General features: G+C 43.0%; 1 protein-coding gene across 2 annotated transcripts in view; it reads left to right on the top strand.

The window, feature by feature from the left end:
* papolg (poly(A) polymerase gamma) overlaps positions 1–18,093 on the top strand; it is a 54,981-nt gene that overhangs the window by 18,253 nt on the left and 18,635 nt on the right. For both annotated transcript variants that reach the window (XM_038809191.1, XM_038809181.1), the window contains exons 3-15: positions 380–550; positions 642–708; positions 1,499–1,580; positions 1,698–1,807; positions 5,242–5,295; positions 6,105–6,216; positions 6,612–6,701; positions 6,794–6,932; positions 8,239–8,311; positions 8,392–8,512; positions 9,208–9,292; positions 11,210–11,263; positions 11,588–11,707. In XM_038809191.1, the coding sequence (XP_038665119.1) occupies positions 380–550; positions 642–708; positions 1,499–1,580; positions 1,698–1,807; positions 5,242–5,295; positions 6,105–6,216; positions 6,612–6,701; positions 6,794–6,932; positions 8,239–8,311; positions 8,392–8,512; positions 9,208–9,292; positions 11,210–11,263; positions 11,588–11,707 (1,278 nt within the window). The remainder of the gene's footprint in view (positions 1–379; positions 551–641; positions 709–1,498; positions 1,581–1,697; positions 1,808–5,241; positions 5,296–6,104; positions 6,217–6,611; positions 6,702–6,793; positions 6,933–8,238; positions 8,312–8,391; positions 8,513–9,207; positions 9,293–11,209; positions 11,264–11,587; positions 11,708–18,093) is intronic.

Raw genomic sequence — 18,093 nt, 5'->3', positions numbered from 1 at the left:
CTTGGATAAAATGGTGCTGTAACCAACCTCTTGGGAGGGTCCCTGGGCAAAGGAAAATAGTTCAAATTCAGACCATATAAGAACTTGGAGTTGGTTAAGGACTGAACAAATGTAAGAATAGGTAACTTGAACTTTATTGTTTCTGTCAAGCCAGCTTGTTCATTTTAGTGCCTGTAGATAATACTTTGACAGGGACCGAGGCAGTGACTACGCTCGTGCAGGAAGTGCTCCCTCTGGTATTGCGGCACAAATAAACTGCCTTCTATGTATATCTTAACGTGAATCATCTCTGACCTCGAGCCATATTATTTTGAACATAATTTCAGTTTGAGCTGTGTTGGGATTACTTTATGTAATGGCATTTTACTTCCTATTACAGCAACAGTGTTATTCTGGGGCCTCCGTCTCAGCAGGCTCAGAAGCATTATGGGATCACTTCTCCAATTAGCCTTGCCTATCCCAAAGATGTGGATGATACTTCTACTCGGAGGTTGATTGAAGCCTTGAAACCATTTGGAGTATTTGAAGAGGAAGAGGAATTAAACCATAGGTGATAATCTTGTAATAGTAGATTTTATATATGCGAATTTACCATTTGGTTTCCCACTGAACAATTTTAATGGTGTCTTTTAATGTTTCAGATTAGTAGTTTTGGGTAAATTGAACAATTTAGTTAAAGAATGGATAGCCGAAATCAGCGAAACAAAGGTAATACTTTTGCTTAAACTAAAATATTTTGTAACAAAATTTCAATGAGCACATACATGAGTGGATATGGTACTCGTGTGATAGTACTTTATTCTTTTCAAGGAAATTCTGTCATGTGTTGCAGCTAATTCTAATGCATTTATTTGTCATGTTGTTATGTTGCACCGTTTTTGAAAATTTTGATGTGGGGAGTGAGTTCACACTTGTAGCAGTCTGGGTTCCTGTGATAAGCTGAGTTTTTTTTTTGTTTAATCATGCTTTTGTGGAAGCAATTGCTTAAAAACAAAGGGCTTTTTTTCTGCACAATCGAGTGCAAGCTAAATTCTAGATAATTTGAAAACTGATGCTTATTTTCCTCTATTTTAATTTGAGTGAATGTATGAATAATGTTCGGAGGAACCATTTAGGCAGCAGCTTGGTATTCTGCAGGGCTGTTTAATTGGGACCATTTGGATAATTGAGTGTGTAGGTTAAGAAATATTTTTGATAAAGGCCTTCTATTATGATCTTTCTAAAATATTATGCTCCAAAGAGATGTATGTCAAAATTGAATTGGATACATTTTTATTGTAGGTCATTTGAATATCAAAGTGGAGAAGCCTGAAACTTGTAAAAATCTATGCTTTGCTGAAACGAAGGGTACAGATATATTTGACCACCTCACTAAAGAATGTTTAGCTATTGTGCATGTTTCCTTTACTAAGTGGGATGGGGGAATTAAAATGCTTGAGGTTTTTTCTCTAGAATGTAGCAATTCATGTACTGACTGGTTTTAATTTTTATTCTCCAGAACCTACCACCGTCTGTTATAGTAAATGTTGGTGGAAAAATATTTACATTTGGCTCATACAGGCTAGGAGTGCATACAAAAGGTAGGCTTAAATTATTTTTTTCTATTTACTGTAATAATATAAATTATTTAAGGTGATTGTCAAACTTACTGACTTATAAAATGTTGGCACTTTCTGGGGTGCCCAAATGATTTGCAGGTGCTGATATTGATGCACTATGTGTTGCTCCGCGCCATGTAGAAAGGAGTGATTTCTTCCAGTCCTTCTTTGAAAAACTAAAGCAACAAGAGGGAATCAAGGACCTGAGGGTAATTTATTTCCTATAAATATTGTATTCTGTCAGATGTTATAGGTTATTAGATTGAGACGTTACATGTTTGTGTGCTTTGAATTATGTTTCCACTGAATTATGATAAGTGTGCTCCTAAATTTCTATTTGAATAATTCTAAATAAAATTGAATATTCTATTTTCATGTTCTGAATTGTTAGTGTATTTGGTGTGACTATTTTGACTTTTTATATGCCCCACAGTCTAAAAGTAAATGATCTTGTGTGTTTTTAATGGCTCTTTCCTGGGCACCGACTCCTTCCCTTTGAAAATACTTTCACTCCCTCTCAGACCCATTTCACTTTTCCAACTACTCCCTCATCTCTTAATCTTTATCTTTTAAATGTTCTCAAATACATTATTGCATCCCATTATGCCTATCTTAACATTTCCTGTATGAATCTCAAAAATGGGATCTATGCTGTGTATTATTCCTTTACACTATTTGGCACAGGTAACCTTGCCTCCTTTTCCTATTACAGTACCTCCATTCTCCATGGAATTTCTTTTTTCATGAAGGAACTCCTACCCCATCACTACCCCATCCAAATGTATCAAACTGCTGCGACAATATCTCCTTTTCCAGCCCCTGCAGTTATTTCCAAACTCTCCAAGATGTATCCTGGTCTTGGACAGTGCAGTGGTTAGCATTACTGCCTCACGGAGCCAAGGACCCGGGTTTGATCTCGGCACCGGGTCACTGTCCGTGTGGGGTTTGCACATTCTCCCTGTGTCTGCGTGGGTCTCACCCCCACACACCAAAGATTTACAGTGTAAGTGCTAAATTGCCCCTTGATTGGGGGCAAAAAATTGGACACTTTAAATTAAAAGAAAAAAGATGTATCCTGGTCCTGTCTTCATTTAAAAGTTACCGTCTAGACCTTTTCTGCTGTACCATCGTGTTGATAGTACCCAGCTCTGTGCCACCACCATCTCTTGACATCATACTGATCTTTGTACAGATTTTAATGCTTGTCCAGCATAAAATCATGGCTATCATAGCTTCCTTAAATTGAGTGTCAAAAGACTAAATCCATCATTTTATCTCTCGGCCTCTTTCACTGTTGCTTCAACTTCCAGTTGCTAATTCAAGCTGGATAGAACCTCGGCACCCTGTTTGACCTGGAGCTGAACTTCCAAGACCATTTATTAAATCACTGAAAAATTGCCCACTTCCATCTTCCACTCACTTGCTGCTATCTTTAGCCATACTTTTTAAAAAAAACTTGATTATTTGTTCTCATTTCACCCTATGCAAACCCTTATCCAAAACCTAGTTGCCCATGTCCTGTCCTGTTTTATTAACGTTCTCCATTAAAGAGTAAATCACTGCCTGCGATATCTGTTTGGTTGAGGGGAGACACTTGCCTGGTTTTCACAGGTCCCTAATTCCCTGCAGAGGATATGGAGCGGTTTGACTCTCTAAATACCACAACTCCCAGTACAAAAAAGCCTATGAAGCATGTAGGCAAACAACCAGTCTCTTCAGCACTTCCTCCTTTTTACTGCAGAAAATGTGTAAGCCTATTCCTTGCGCAATCTGCTTCCAGCCTTCAATTGGGGCTACTCTTTTCTCTGCAAATTCTATGTTTCTCTTTCTGCTGTTAGAATAACCAGAAGGGGCTGGCTTAGCACACTGGGCTAAATCGCTGGCTTTTAAAGCAGATCCAGGCAGGCCAGCAGCACGGTTCAATTCCCGTACCAGCCTCCCCGAACAGGCGCCGGAATGTGGCAACTAGGGGCTTTTCACAGTAACTTCATTCAAGCCTACTCGTGACAATAAGCAATTCTCTTTTTTTTTCTCTTCATTTCAGTCTAATATACAGCAAGTGCTGTTCATTTGCTGCCGACTGCAAAACCCAGGTCTGTCACTTGTCTATTATCTGTCATCACTGACTTGCATTGGCTCAAGGCCCTGCTGGATTAAATTAAATTCCTCCTTTAAGCCAGGAACTTATTTTTGCTTCCTTTGTGGAGCTACTATTGACAATTATCATCTGCTTTTGTGGTTACATCAGTTTTCTGGTCCTTGATGCACTTGTGATATTCCTGTTATTGTTTGGTGTAGCGAGTTGAGTCATACAGCTTTACAGCACAAAAACAGGTCCTTCGGTCCACCACGTCTGCACCAGCCATCAAGCACCTATCTATTCTATTCCCATTTTCCAGCACCTGGGCCATAGCCTTGTATGCTATAGCATTTCAGGTGTTTCATCTATGTCCTCCTCAAATGTTGACAGTTCATATCTCTTCAGCACTTCCTCCTTTTTACTGCAGAAAATATGTAAGCCTATTCCTTGCGCTATCTGCTTCCAGCCTTCAATTGGGGCTACTCTTCTCTGCAAATTCTATGTTTCTCTTCTTGTTATTAGTGTTCTGTCTACTGAGATGCTGGTGGCTCTGAGTCTCTTAATTGCATTTACTTCCCTAATCCTGTTACAGCCAAATTATAGAACTTTATCCTTCCCTCTAACAATGAGAAAGGAGACTCACTAGGGATACATTGGCCTGTGTTGCTTTCATTGACTTTTTTTGCATGAGGCCACTAGGGAAAAACATTTTTTTAAACTTTCAATATTTGGGCTTAAAAACTAATGTCTTTTTTTTTGTATTAATTTACTTTTGCAAAACTTTGACATGTTGAATGGTATTTTGTATAGCAGCATGGTGGCACGGTGATTGGCACTGCTGCCTCACAGCTCCCGGGACCCGGGTTCAATTCCAGCCTCTGGTGACTGTGTGAAGTTTGCAGTTTCTTCCCGTGTCTGCATGGGTTTCCTTCGGGTGCTCCTGTTCCTCCCACAGTCCAAAGATGTATAGGTTGGGTGGATTGGCCGTGATAAATTGCCCCTTGGTGTCCAAAAAGATTAGGTAGGGTTACTGGGTTAGGGTGGAGGCTTTCCAAGGACCGGTGTAGACCTTATGGGCCGAATGGCTTCCTTCTGTACTAGGGTGTACAAAAAAAGTAGAAAAACATAGTGCCACCAGTGTACTACTTTTGAACATGTTGGCCATGGAAATTGTAACTTGCTTTTTGCTTGCCTTTTCTCCACTTTTGATTCAGACGGTTTGTATAAATCAGTTGAGACTAAGCTGTTACTTTATAAAGACCGTTTCCATAGTAACATTTTATAGGAGTAGGTTAGTTAATGCCATTGGATTTAAATCGGCAACTTAGAAATTGTTTGCTATCTCTTGTCCCTTGTACATGTACCATTTTTTATGCATTGGATTTTTTCCTTTCGTGAGTGATGGAATACCCTAGTCCCAGGATTTCAACTTATTCAGCTCTAAACCTTGTATGTACATAATATTTGAGATGCATCTAGCTAAGTATTGGCCCCCTTTTCCTTTTTAAATTGATCTTAACTGATAACCACGTGTTTCTTTGTTTTCTGCTTTTGATTTTGCAGGCTGTCGAAGATGCATATGTTCCAGTTATCAAATTTGAACTTGATAATATTGAGGTAAGACTGCACATGGAATTAAATGAAATGACATGGCAACTTAATTGCACAAATTTGTAAAATAATACCATGTCTTTTTTTTCCCCTAGTAATTCCAAAAAATAACTGTGTCCCTAATGCACAAATGTAAAGAAGTGTGAGCATTTATTTCACTTGGTCCAAATTGGAGGTTCAAATTGGGGTGCTGGGGCATGCGTCTGCCATGTATGCCTATTTATCCCTGTGGGGGAACATCTTTGCTCCCGTTAATCTGTTCTCCAATTGAGCAACAAGGGTCACAAGCTCTTTTAGTGAAAGGCAAATCCATGTGAGGTTCTTCGGCAGGCCTTTGGAATTGAGGATGATTTACTTCCACGCTTAAAAATGAATCCTCAGGTGATTGAGCAGTCCAATGTGTAACCTACAGTCTGTCATGGGTTGGGCAGATGATGGTTGGAGGTGCGGGTGGGTGGGTTGTCCAGGTTGCCACACGCTCCTTTCTCTGTCATCGCTTGGCAACTGCTTGCTCCCGGCAATGAAACCTGGCGTTCAGCTACTTCCCAGATGCTTTTCCTCCACTTCGGACGTTCGAGTCAGGGATTCACAGGTGACGGTGGGGATGTTGCACTTTTTCAAGGGGGGTTTGATATTTAAGATGCTGACATCCTGTCAACAAATTTTTAAAAAATAAATAAAAAATAATTGTGCACACTGGTATGTCTAGAAAAATTTCATTAGATTTAACAAGTTCCACATTTTCAGCAAAATTCTTTTAGACACAATTACAAAACATTGCTTTGGTGATGTACATCTTTTTAACTCTCTTTCAGATTGATCTTGTATTTGCTAGGCTGGCTTTGCAAACCATTCCAGACAATTTGGACCTCCGAGATGATTCTCATCTGAAAAACCTTAACATTCGATGTATACGAAGTTTGAATGGTATGCAAGATGTTTATTTGATCTTGAATGGTACTTTACAGTGTTCAAACTAATGGATTTTTTTTTTCTGCCCATGATTTGTTTCCTAGTATACAGATTAATGAATATTTTGTGGTTGTTACTTTCTAGATCTGAAATTAACTACGTATATCTAATTGAAACAATAAAGAAGATTTAAACGAGAGTTCACATCAGGATAATCTGTAACTCATAAGGGATTAAAATATCCTGCATGAAAGTTTTGTAGTTAGTTGCAAAATACTTTGACTGTTTTAATTGTTATACATGAGTCCAGCATTGATTAGTGTAAATTTTGGATAGGTAATTCAATACTTGACTATTGTTTTAAATGAGAGTTGCCATTAACGCCACTTATAAAATTTCATGTCTGATAGGTTGCAGAGTTACAGATGAAATTCTTCACTTAGTACCAAATAAAGAGAATTTCAGATTAACTCTTAGAGCCATTAAACTATGGGCAAAAAGTAAGTAGCACAGATACTTGATTTACAGATTAATTTTTAAACAGGTATTAAAAGAACAAAATGCTGAATGCTATTGTAAAAATCTATTCTAGGACGTGGAATATACTCTAATATGCTTGGATTCCTTGGTGGTGTTTCATGGGCCATGCTAGTAGCAAGAACCTGTCAGTTGTATCCTAATGCTGTTGCATCTACTTTAGTCCACAAGTTTTTTCTAGTCTTTTCCAAGTGGTAAGTTAAAACTATTTAGAACTTGTAACTTTCTACTGAACTGGAAAAACATACCATGGAAGCTTTATTTTAAAGAGGATGAATAGTATAAACTTTTTCAAATATACATTGTAAAGTAAAAGCAAAATACTGCAGATGCTGGAAATACTCTGGCCTTTCAGGATTTGTGGAGAAGGAGCAGAGTTAACTTTCGCACCTGAAAATGACTCCTCTTGAGAATGTTGAAGAGTCATGTTCAGCTAAAAACATTACCACTGGGTCCCTTCTCCACAGATTTTGCCAGACCTGCTGAGTTTTTCCAGCACTTCCTATTTTTATTTCATTTTTAAACTAGTTCAATTTCTGTGTGGAATAGATTTATTTCAGAATGTACCAAAACCAGGATTTAAAAAAAAGCCTGTTGTGCGATCAATTTGTAGATGCTGTAATAGATTAAAATCACAACTTTTGCACAGATTAAAATCACAACAAAAGTAGTGCTCATTGAATGTGTATACAGTTGACCATGGAATTTTGATATTGTCCACCAGTATTACTGAGACTAAAGGCTTGCCTGGAACTGGCTTTCTTCTCTATTCTAATATATGGTAACTGTAAAAATATTCATAAATGAAAAGGAGAACCTACTCCAGTGCACACATTTGTATTGTCCTTCAACATTTCAAATAGACCACTCTTCAATTTGTCTAAAATTCTATTGCTTTATTGTGGAACTGAAATCCTAAGAACCTGGTATAAAACCAAACCTACTTGTTAAAACTTCGACATCCTGAAGTGATTTCTGATCTGAGTTGAAAGTCGCTGTGGGGAAGGCAGTCTCAACCCACTTGGGTTTGGTATTACATGTAGTATAACTCTTCTCTTTCTCTCTCTCTCTCTCCCCCAAGCATAATATCAAACCTGATCTTAGCATGCACTTTGGACTTCCTAAGAACTTTTAAACCTAATTAGAATTGATTAAAATGTTGAGTGCTGATGCTCCCACTTGAGTCTAACCTTTAATTTAAAAAAAATTATATCAGCAGGAATGTACTGTGGCCCTGCGTGTGTTCCTGTTCACATAAAATGCTTTCTTAAGCAGGAGAATTTTTGGTTTGATAACCAACGGGTACTATAAAGGCCTGGCTGGTGATAGTGCAATTGCCAGTGTATATGGATTGTTGGAACCATTACTGTTAGGTTAGCAATAAATCTAAGCTAGTGTTGCTTTTTTGTTGTTGTGCTTTTAGATTGGTGCTTTTAGATTGATGCTATCAAATAGTAATTTAGTTATCCTGCAAATTGTTTGCCATTTTTTTGTTTTCAGGGAATGGCCAAACCCAGTGTTGCTTAAACAGCCAGAGGACAGCAACTTGAATCTGCCAGTTTGGGATCCACGGGTATGAATAAGCACAGTACAGAATTATAATTTAATGTGATGTCTGTTGTATATTGTCACATCTGACAATTTTTCCTACAGGTAAACCCATCTGACAGATACCACTTGATGCCAATAATAACGCCTGCTTACCCACAGCAAAATTCCACATTCAACGTGTCCTCGTCAACTCGAACAATAATGATAGAAGAATTCAAGCAAGGTTAAATGTTTTTTAAAGTATACCTTATAGTTTAGCAGAATTTTAAAAAATTAGTTGCTAGTTTCCTATAGGTTAGGATGTCCACACTTTGAATAAGATAGACTTGATCATTTGTAACTTTTGGTGGAAACATTATTTGTATAGTATCACAATGTTCAAAAATGCTGTTTTAAGTGAACTATTACTATAAAACATAAACTAGCATCTTTAAAATTGCACTAGCTACCAGTCAACTCGCCCTTAATCCCTTTTTGCAGAAATGTGTTTCATTGTCTTTTGAACCAAATTTAGTTATTTTCAGTGGCTTGCCTCTTGTACTCCCTTTTTTTATTTCGACCATCACCAAAGTAAAGAATTTTGTTAATATCTTTCATAAATTTAAATGTTCTATTGTTCCCTTTCAGAAACTTAGTCCAAAATTAAGATCTTTAATTCTATATCCATAAGCAGAGATTTTTAATGAATAATAGTTCACTTGTGGTTCCACATAAATTTGGATCGTTCTAGTCAGGCTTAGGACATGTCTTAATTCCCAAAGATTGTTAAGCTCCAAATTGTCCAATTGACTATCTGTCTTAACAAAATTCCACAAGTTAAATTTACAGCTATGCGTTTTTAAGATGCTTTGTTTTATTTGTACTGTTATGGTGTGATTTTAATCCAGATTCCAACTGATTTTGGTTTTGTATGCTCAGGTCTTGCTATTACTGATGAAATACTGCAAGGCAAGACAGACTGGTCTAAGCTTTTTGAACCACCTAACTTCTTCCAAAAATATAAGTAAGTACACTTTTCACAATGTAGCTTACGTACTTTTACAGTATTATAGTCCTATTGCAGGATATGTGAGCATTTTCAACCTGTTTTTAGAGAGACCTATTCCAATTTGGAAAAATATAAAAAGCATTAATTGGATTTTGAAACCTATGGATTATATATTCATGAAAAACTTGAATTGCAGTGCAACTCTGTGGTTAGCGAATACCTGGAACTTGGTTGCCAGAGTGATATCGTACCAACCAATGGCTATCTACAGATTCGTTGCTTCAATGTTGTTGGCAAGCACTAGTGCTCCAGTGCACTGTTAATACTATTTTATTTATGTCGTTGTCAGCAATACTTCAGCAGTACTGTAGCACAGTGGTTAGCACAGTTGCTTCACAGCTCCAGAGTCCCAGGTTCGATTCCTGACATCGGTCACTGTCTGTGCGGAGTCTGCATATTCTCCCCGTGTCTGCGTGGGTTTTCTCCAGGTGCTCCGGTTTCCTTCCACAAGACCCAAAATACCTGCTTGTTAGGTGAATTGGACATTCTGAATTCTCCCTCCTGTACCAGAACAGGTGGCGGAGTGTGCCAACTAGGGGCTTTTCACAGTAACTTCATTGCAGTGTAAGCCTACTATGACACTAATAACTATTATTTAAAGAACTGTGTATGTCTATATCCAGAACCTGCTGTCCCCTGCCCAGTATTATTGGGTGTATTTTGTGACTGGAGGGTAGTCATCCTCGTTTGTGATTCATTTGATTCCTAACATGTTGCCCTAGTTCCATCGGGAGCATTATAGTTGCTTCACAGCTGCTTAAAAATTGAAAATATCTTCCGATTAAGCCAGTAATGTGATTAGATTCTGAGAAGTTGAAGATGTCCTGAGTTCTGCTGTGTCCTTACAATAGCGAAATTTATTGATGCCACATATTTTTCTTTCCATATCTGATAGATATTTATATGCTAAATATTTTCTCACAGTTCAATCATTGGTCATTCTCCTTAGTGTGCATATAACCTGGAGTGTACTTTCTTTCCTACCTAAAACATAATATAGTATCTTCCACTGGTCATAGTTCAGCACCTTTACTTCAGAATTCCCAATGTATAACCTGTGCTACCTGACAGCATTGTATTGAGACAGCAATCAACAGTGTATTGTGATGAGCTCTGCAACAAACATCATTTCCATTCCGATATCATTTGTGTGTTAATACACGCTTAATTTGTGTTACAATAACGATGCTAAAATGAAACCTTATCCATCAATTCCTTTTATTGGGGTCATTTTTGAGTTCTTTCCACAGTATTCGTCTCCAGAGGGAGCAGAACAATATATAGATTCCACAATCTCAGAAATATATAGATTCCACAAACAGAACCTATCTTTCTCTATTCCTTTCATAAACAAGGAATAAAGATCTGACTCTTTCATCGAGAAACAGAAGATTACCATCTCCATTTCGTCTTTCAAAACTAAGCTTGTTCAGACTTTAAACACCGGTTTTTCCTGTTAGCTGACACTGTCAGAGAGGGGCTGCTTCTGTCTCCGAAGTACTACCCCTTTTAAGACCAGTATAAATCATGCCAGACTTGTGCTTTTTCTTATGACTCTTATTTCAATTTGAGGAGTCATCTTTTTATTTGAGACTCAGCTGCCAAAATATGTTTTGTGTGCTCATTAATAATGACACCTGGTTTGTGGTGAAAATGAGGATGCTTAATATGTGAATTGGTGACTAATTTTGAAAATTGTAAGACCGTGCTTATGATCAAATCACTCCACTGCTACATAACATCATTTAAAAGTATTTTTTGCAATGAATATTTTATAATGAGGTAATTTTACAGTTTTATTCTGAAATATTCCTTTTGTGAGGTTGTTAACTCGCGCGAGGATATTTAAACATTTTTTTTACTTGTTTACAGGCACTACATTGTATTAACAGCAAGTGCATCCACTGAAGATCATCACTTAGAATGGTAAATAGTCGGTTTAAAAAAAAAAAAAAAAAAATTTATATGGATAATGCCAGAACTGCAAGGTCATTCCTATTGGAAAAATCTAAGTTGGCTTCATTTTTCAAGAGAAGGCTGAGTAGTGACCTAATAAAAGTCTTTTAAATTGTGGACGGTTTTGATAAAGACTTGTGGGAGTAGGAAAAACTAAATTGGAGGAAGCTTGGATTCAACTCAAGTACTGGTACAGATTAGTTGGGCTGAACATCTTATTTCTGTACTGCGTATACTTTAACAAAATTGTGTTTCTTTGGTTGACTCCTAAACTAAAAATGTTTTCCCTTTAAGGGTTGGTCTTGTTGAATCAAAAATCCGTGTACTTGTTGGCAACCTCGAGCGAAATGATTACATTACTCTTGCCCATGTAAATCCACAGTCTTTTCCTGGCTTAAAGGAACATCACAATCTGTAAGTTGGGCTTTACATTGACCTAAGTGCTTCATGTTCTAAATTGGGTGGAGCTCATGTATGTATGACTGTTTGAAATAGACTAGCTAATTAAACTCCTCCTATGGCTTTTGTGCATTTGCTTTAGTGAATGTGCTGCATGATATTTGTTTAAAACCTGATAATACCATTGTACATTGCATTCATAAGCTTATTCGAAAAAGTTAGTGTTAAATTATCATTTTAGTTGCAACATTCCAATAATTGGACTAAATTGTAGGTGCTAACATAACTGGTATCCTCCAATTTCATAGATAAGTCTATATTGTAAAACTCAAATCACTGTAGCCCTATATGTAATTTGCATTATACTTTAAATCTCATTTGTTCCTTTTCTTAAAATAAAATTTTAGAGTACCCAATTATTTTTTTTCCAATTAAGGGGCAATTTAGCATGGCCAATCCACCTATCCTGTACATCTTTGGGTTGCGGGTGTGAACCCCACGCAAGCATGGAGAATGTGCAAACTCCATATGGACAGTGACCCAGAGCCGGGAATCGAACCCGGGTCACTGCCACATGCTGCCCTATTTGTTCCATTTTAAGTCAAAATGAACTCTTCCTTATGACTGTTAACAAGTTGACATTTTTCAGGTGTGTACTGTCTACATCTGAAATGCCTCTATTATATCCTTTTTTTTTTTTTTTTAAATAATTTTTATTGAAAGAGTTTTTCCATACAAACATTTACCCCCACTAATTTTTAAATTATTTACAACACAATCCCTCTAGGCAAATGTCCCTCCCTCGCCCGCCCTCTCGCGCGCACCAGTCCTCCCCCCCCCCCCCCCCCAGGCAACCTTAACAAACAAGGCAGCCTACAGTTTCAGACATGAGCAGCGAGCAGACTTGCCCGCGTTACAGTCGTGCATGTCCCCCCCCCACCCTTGCTGCCCCCCCCCCCCTCCCCCCCTCCCTCCCCCCCCCCCCTCCCTCCCTCCCCCCCTCCCCCCCCCCCCCCCCCCCCCCCCCCGGGTTGCTGCTGCCAAGACCCCGAACGTCTATCTCTGATCTAAAAAGTCAAGGAAAGGTTGCCACCGCCTGGAGAATCCCTGTACCGACCCTCTCAGGGCAAATTTGATCCTTTCTAGCTGAATATAGCTAGCCATATCGTTAATCCAAGTTTCAACGCTTGGAGGCCTCGCGTCCTTCCATTGAATTAATATCCTTCGTCGAGCCACTAGGGATGCAAAGGCCAGTATTCCGGCCTCCCTAGCCTCCTGTACCCCCGGTTCTACCCCGACCCCAAAGATCGCAAGCCCCCATCCTGGTTTGACCCTGGACCCCACCACCTTCGACACCGTCCTTGCCACCCCCTTCCAGAACCCTTCCAGCACCGGACATGCCCAGAACATATGCACATGGTTCGCTGGGCTTCCCAGACATCTGACACACCTGTCCTCACCCCCAAAGAACCGGCTCATCCTTGTCCCCGTCATGTGAGCTCTATGCAGCACCTTAAATTGAATGAGGCTCAGCCTCGCACACGAGGATGAAGAATTGACCTTCTCCAGTGCATCCGCCCACGTCCCGTCTTCTATCTGCTCTCCCAGCTCCCCTTCCCACTTGGCTTTCAGCTCCTCCCCTGATGCTTCTTCCGCCTCCTGCATTATCTTGTAGATGTCTGATATCTTCCCCCCTCCGACCCAGACCCCCGAGAGCACCCTATCACTCGCCCCCTTACTGGGGAGCAGGGGGAACCCCTCCACCTGCCGTCTAGCAAATGCCTTCACTTGTAAATATCTGAACATGTTTCCCGGGGGGAGCTCAAACTTCTCCTCCAGCCCTCCCAGGCTCGCAAACCTCCCCTCTATAAACAGGTCCTTCAGCTGCCGTATGCCCACCCTGTACCAGCTCTGAAATCCCCCGTCGATGTTCCCCGGGATGAATCTATGGTTCCCTCTTATTGGCGCCGCCAACAGACCTCCCATTTCCCCCCTATGTCGCCTCCACTGCCCCCATATCTTGAGGGTGGCCGCCACCACCGGGCTCGTGGTGTACCTCGTGGGGGGGAGCGGCCATGGTGCCGTTACTAGGGCCCCCAGGCTTGTGTTGCCACAGGACGCCCTCTCCATTCGTTTCCAAGCTGCCCCCTCCCCTTCCATCATCCACTTGCGCACCATTGACACATTTGCCGCCCAGTAGTACCCCGAAAGATTGGGTAGTGCCAGCCCTCCACTGTCCCTACTCCGCTCCAAAAAGACCCTCCTCACCCTTGGGGTGCCATGCGCCCACACGTAGCTCATGATGCTACTCGTCACCTTTTTGAAGAAGGCCCTAGGGAGGAAGATGGGCAAGCACTGAAATAAAAACAAGAACCTTGGGAGGACCGTCATTTTGATTGACTGCACCCTCCCCGCCAGCGACAACGGTACCATGTCCCACCTCTTAAATTCCTCCTCCATCTGTTCCACCAGCCTGGAAAAGTTCAACTTGTGGAGGGTCCCCCAGTTCCTTGCCACCTGCACCCCTAAGTACCTAAAGCTCTTTCCTGCTCGCTTGAAGGGGAGTCTCCCAATACCCTCTCCCTGGTCCCCCGGGTGTATCACAAAAACCTCGCTTTTGCCCAAATTTAGTTTGTACCCCGAAAAGTCCCCAAACTCTGCTAATAGTTCCATTATCTCCGGCATTCCCCCTTCTGGGTCTGCCACGTACAGCAGTAGATCATCCGCATACAGCGATACTCGATGTTCCTCCCCTCCCCTAGTCAGTCCTCTCCACCCCCCTGAACCCCTCAGTGCCATCGCCAACGGTTCAATCGCCAGTGCGAAAAGTAGGGGGGATAGGGGACATCCCTGCCTGGTCCCTCGGTGGAGCCCGAAATACTCCGACCTCCTCCCGTTTGTCACTACACTCGCCGTCGGGGCCGAGTAGAGCAGCTTCACCCACTTAATAAAGCCTTCCCCAAACCCAAACCGTTCCAACGTCTCCCACAGGTACTCCCACTCCACCCTATCGAATGCCTTCTCCGCGTCCAGCGCTACCACTATCTCAGCCTCCCCCTCCACTGCCGGCATCATAATTACATTCAGCAATCTCCGCACGTTCGTGTTGAGCTGCCGCCCCTTCACGAACCCCGTCTGGTCCTCATGGATTACCCCTGGCACACAATCCTCTATTCTAGCTGCCAGGATCTTTGCCAGCAACTTGGCATCCACGTTCAGAAGCGAGATAGGCCTGTAGGACCCGCACTGCACGGGGTCTTTATCCCGCTTCAATATCAGGGAGATCAGAGCCTGCGACATTGTCGGGGGCAGAACCCCCCCCTCTCGCGCCTCATTAAAGGCTCGTACCAGTACCGGTCCCACCAAGTCCACATTTTTCTTATAGAATTCCACCGGGAACCCATCGGGCCCCGGCGCCTTCCCCGCCTGCATCTGACCTATTCCCTTGACTAGCTCCTCTAGCCCTATTGGCGCCCCCAGCCCTTCTACCAGCCCCTCCTGGACCCTTGGGAACCTCAATTTGTTTAGGAAGTCCTCCATTCCCCCTCTCCTCGTCGGCGGCTCAGACCGATACAACTCCTTGTAAAAATCCCTGAAGACCCCGTTCACTTCTTGCCCCTTCTGCACTACCTTCCCGCCCCTCTCCTTCACTCCCCCAATCTCCCTAGCCGCATCTCGTTTGCGAAGCTGGTGTGCCAGCATCCTGCTCGCCTTTTCCCCATACTCATAAACCGCGCCCTGTGCCCTTCTCCACTGCGTCTCTGCCTTCCTGGTGGTCAGCAGGTCGAACTTGACCTGCAGGCTGCGCCGTTCTCCCAGCAGCCCCTCCTCTGGTGCCTCCGCATATCTCCTATCCACTTCCAATAGCTCCCCCACCAGCCTCTCCCTCTCCTGCCTCTCCTTTCTTTCTCTGTGCGCCCTTATGGAGATCAGCTCTCCCCTGATCACTGCCTTCAGGGCCTCCCAGACCATCCCCACCTGCACCTCACCCGTGTCATTCAAGTCCAGATAGCTCTCAATGCTCTTCCGGACCCTTTTACACACCTCGTCGTCCGCTAACAGCCCCACATCCAGCCGCCACAGCGGGCGCTGGTCCCGCGCCTCCCCCATTTCCACATCCACCCAATGTGGTGCATGATCAGAGATCGCAATGGCCGAGTACTCAGCTTCCCGTACCCTCGGGATCAGCCCCCTGCTCAACACGAAGAAATCGATTCTGGAGTACACTCTATGGACGTGGGAGAAAAAGGAATACTCCCTCGCCCTCGGCCTACCAAACCTCCATGGGTCTACTCCTCCCATCTGCTCCATGTACCCCCTCAGCACTTCTGCCGCTGCCGGCCTCCTATTGGTCCTTGAGCTCGATCTGTCTAGCCCGGGGTCCAGCACTGTGTTAAAGTCCCCCCCCATGATCAAGCCCCCTGCCTCCAGTCCCGGAATGAGGCCCAATAGGCGCCTCATAAAACCCGCGTCATCCCAGTTCGGGGCATATACGTTGACCATCACCACTTTCTCCCCCTGCAGCTTACCCTTCACCATCACATACCTACCCTCCTTATCCGCCACCACCTCCTCCGCCACGAACGACACCCTCTTTCCCACCAGAATCGCCACCCCCCGGTTCTTTGCGTCCAATCCAGAGTGGAACACCTGTCCCACCCACCCCCTTCTCAGGCGAACCTGGTCCACTACCTTCAAATGGGTCTCCTGTAACATTGCTACATCAGCCTTCAGTCCCTTCAGGTGTGAGAATACCCTTGATCTCTTGACCGGCCCATTCAACCCCCTCACGTTCCAAGTGATCAGCCGGGTCGCGGGACGACCCGCCCCCCTCCCCTGCCGATTAGCCATGTCCTGTTCCCTGCTCGCCCCGGGTCGACCCTCCCCTTCTGACCCGCTCCCCATGGCGATGTCCCCCTCCCCCCACCTCTCCAGTCCTCCACTTCTCGTTTCTGGTCTTTTCAGCAGCAACCCGGTGTCCCTCCCTAACCCCCCTCCCCCCCCAGGCTAGGACCCCTCCTAGCCGCGATGTACCCTCCATTGTACTCCCGTAAGTCAGCTGGTTCACGCTGACCCGGCTGCTCCTGCCACACTCCGACTCCCCCCGGCTCGGGGGGGGGGGGCCTCCCCCCCCTTGCCACTCCTCCCTGGCCCCGCTCCAGCGCGGGAAAAGTCGCCATTGCTAGCCACGCCCCGCACTCCTCCCCTCCCCCCTCCTCTGCCCCGCGCGCGGGAAAACAGAGGAAAGCCCGCGCTTTCGCCCTGCCACACCCCACCCCGCCATCTTCAGTTCCACCCCCGTCCCCGTCCATGCCTGTAAAGAACCCCCCCTAGGAGCCCATATCCCCGATCTGCTCTCCCCCCCCCGTCCCGCCTCCCCAACTTAACATTATAAATAACAGATAAATAACAAATAACAATGTACTTAACAGTCGCCCTCTACCAAACAGCATAAATAACCATAAATAACCATGAATAACCACAATAACAATAACTAAGGGAAGTTGGCAAAGGGGGAAAAAACATCAGAAGAAAAACCACAGCAAGAGTTCAAAATCCAAACAAAGAATTCAGCTGAAAGTACCCGAGCGGCCAAGGCCGCCAAGTATCCCCTGGGTCTAATTCGAGTCCAGTTTCTCTTCCTGTACAAAGGCCCACGCCTCCTCTGGGGACTCAAAATAGTGGTGTTGGTTCCTGTAGGTGACCCACAAGCGCGCTGGCTGCAGCATTCCGAACCTGATCCGTTTTTCATGTAGCACCGCCTTCGTCCGGTTGTACCGGGCCCGCCGCTTTGCCACCTCCGCACTCCAGTCCTGGTAGACCCTCACTGTCGAATTCTCCCACTTGCTGCTCCTTTCCCTCTTGGCCCACTATTATATCCTTAACCACATTGTCTTCTGTAGTTATGTGGGGATGATTTTTGGGTGTTAAAATTTACATTTAAAATCAAAAGTGGAGGAGACCATTCTATTTTCAATTAAATGCTTTGGTTAATTTGCAGATTTTAAGTTTTGCAGTTACTATCTCCTAAAACTAGTTGCTGTATTCTCCACATAATTGTTGACGGTACATGTATACTTAAAAATACATTTGCTGGCACCCTTTTTCAATGTTGAAAAAATGTCCCACAGCACATCAGAGATGTCATAAAAAGATCACCCTATTATAAGTAATTTGGATTAGTATTTCATTTTCTAAATGTTTTAGGTTTGCTGTGGCCTGATCATCCAAATTTTTTGTGTGTTTTCTTTTTTTTTTAAAGAGTGAATTTTCTTTTTAAATGTGAATTGCCATCTTTCCTGGTAGCAACTGCAGGCAGAAGTGCTAGGCAGCAATAACTAAAGCCATAAATCTTCTTCTGTCACTTGCACTTATGGAGAGGAATGAAGAAGCACTTACCA

Source organism: Scyliorhinus canicula, chromosome 1, assembly GCF_902713615.1.
Source record: "Scyliorhinus canicula chromosome 1, sScyCan1.1, whole genome shotgun sequence".
NCBI lineage: Eukaryota > Metazoa > Chordata > Chondrichthyes > Carcharhiniformes > Scyliorhinidae > Scyliorhinus > Scyliorhinus canicula.
The sequence above is the reverse complement of the archived record's forward strand: the minus strand, read 5'-3'. Positions and strand labels throughout refer to the sequence as shown.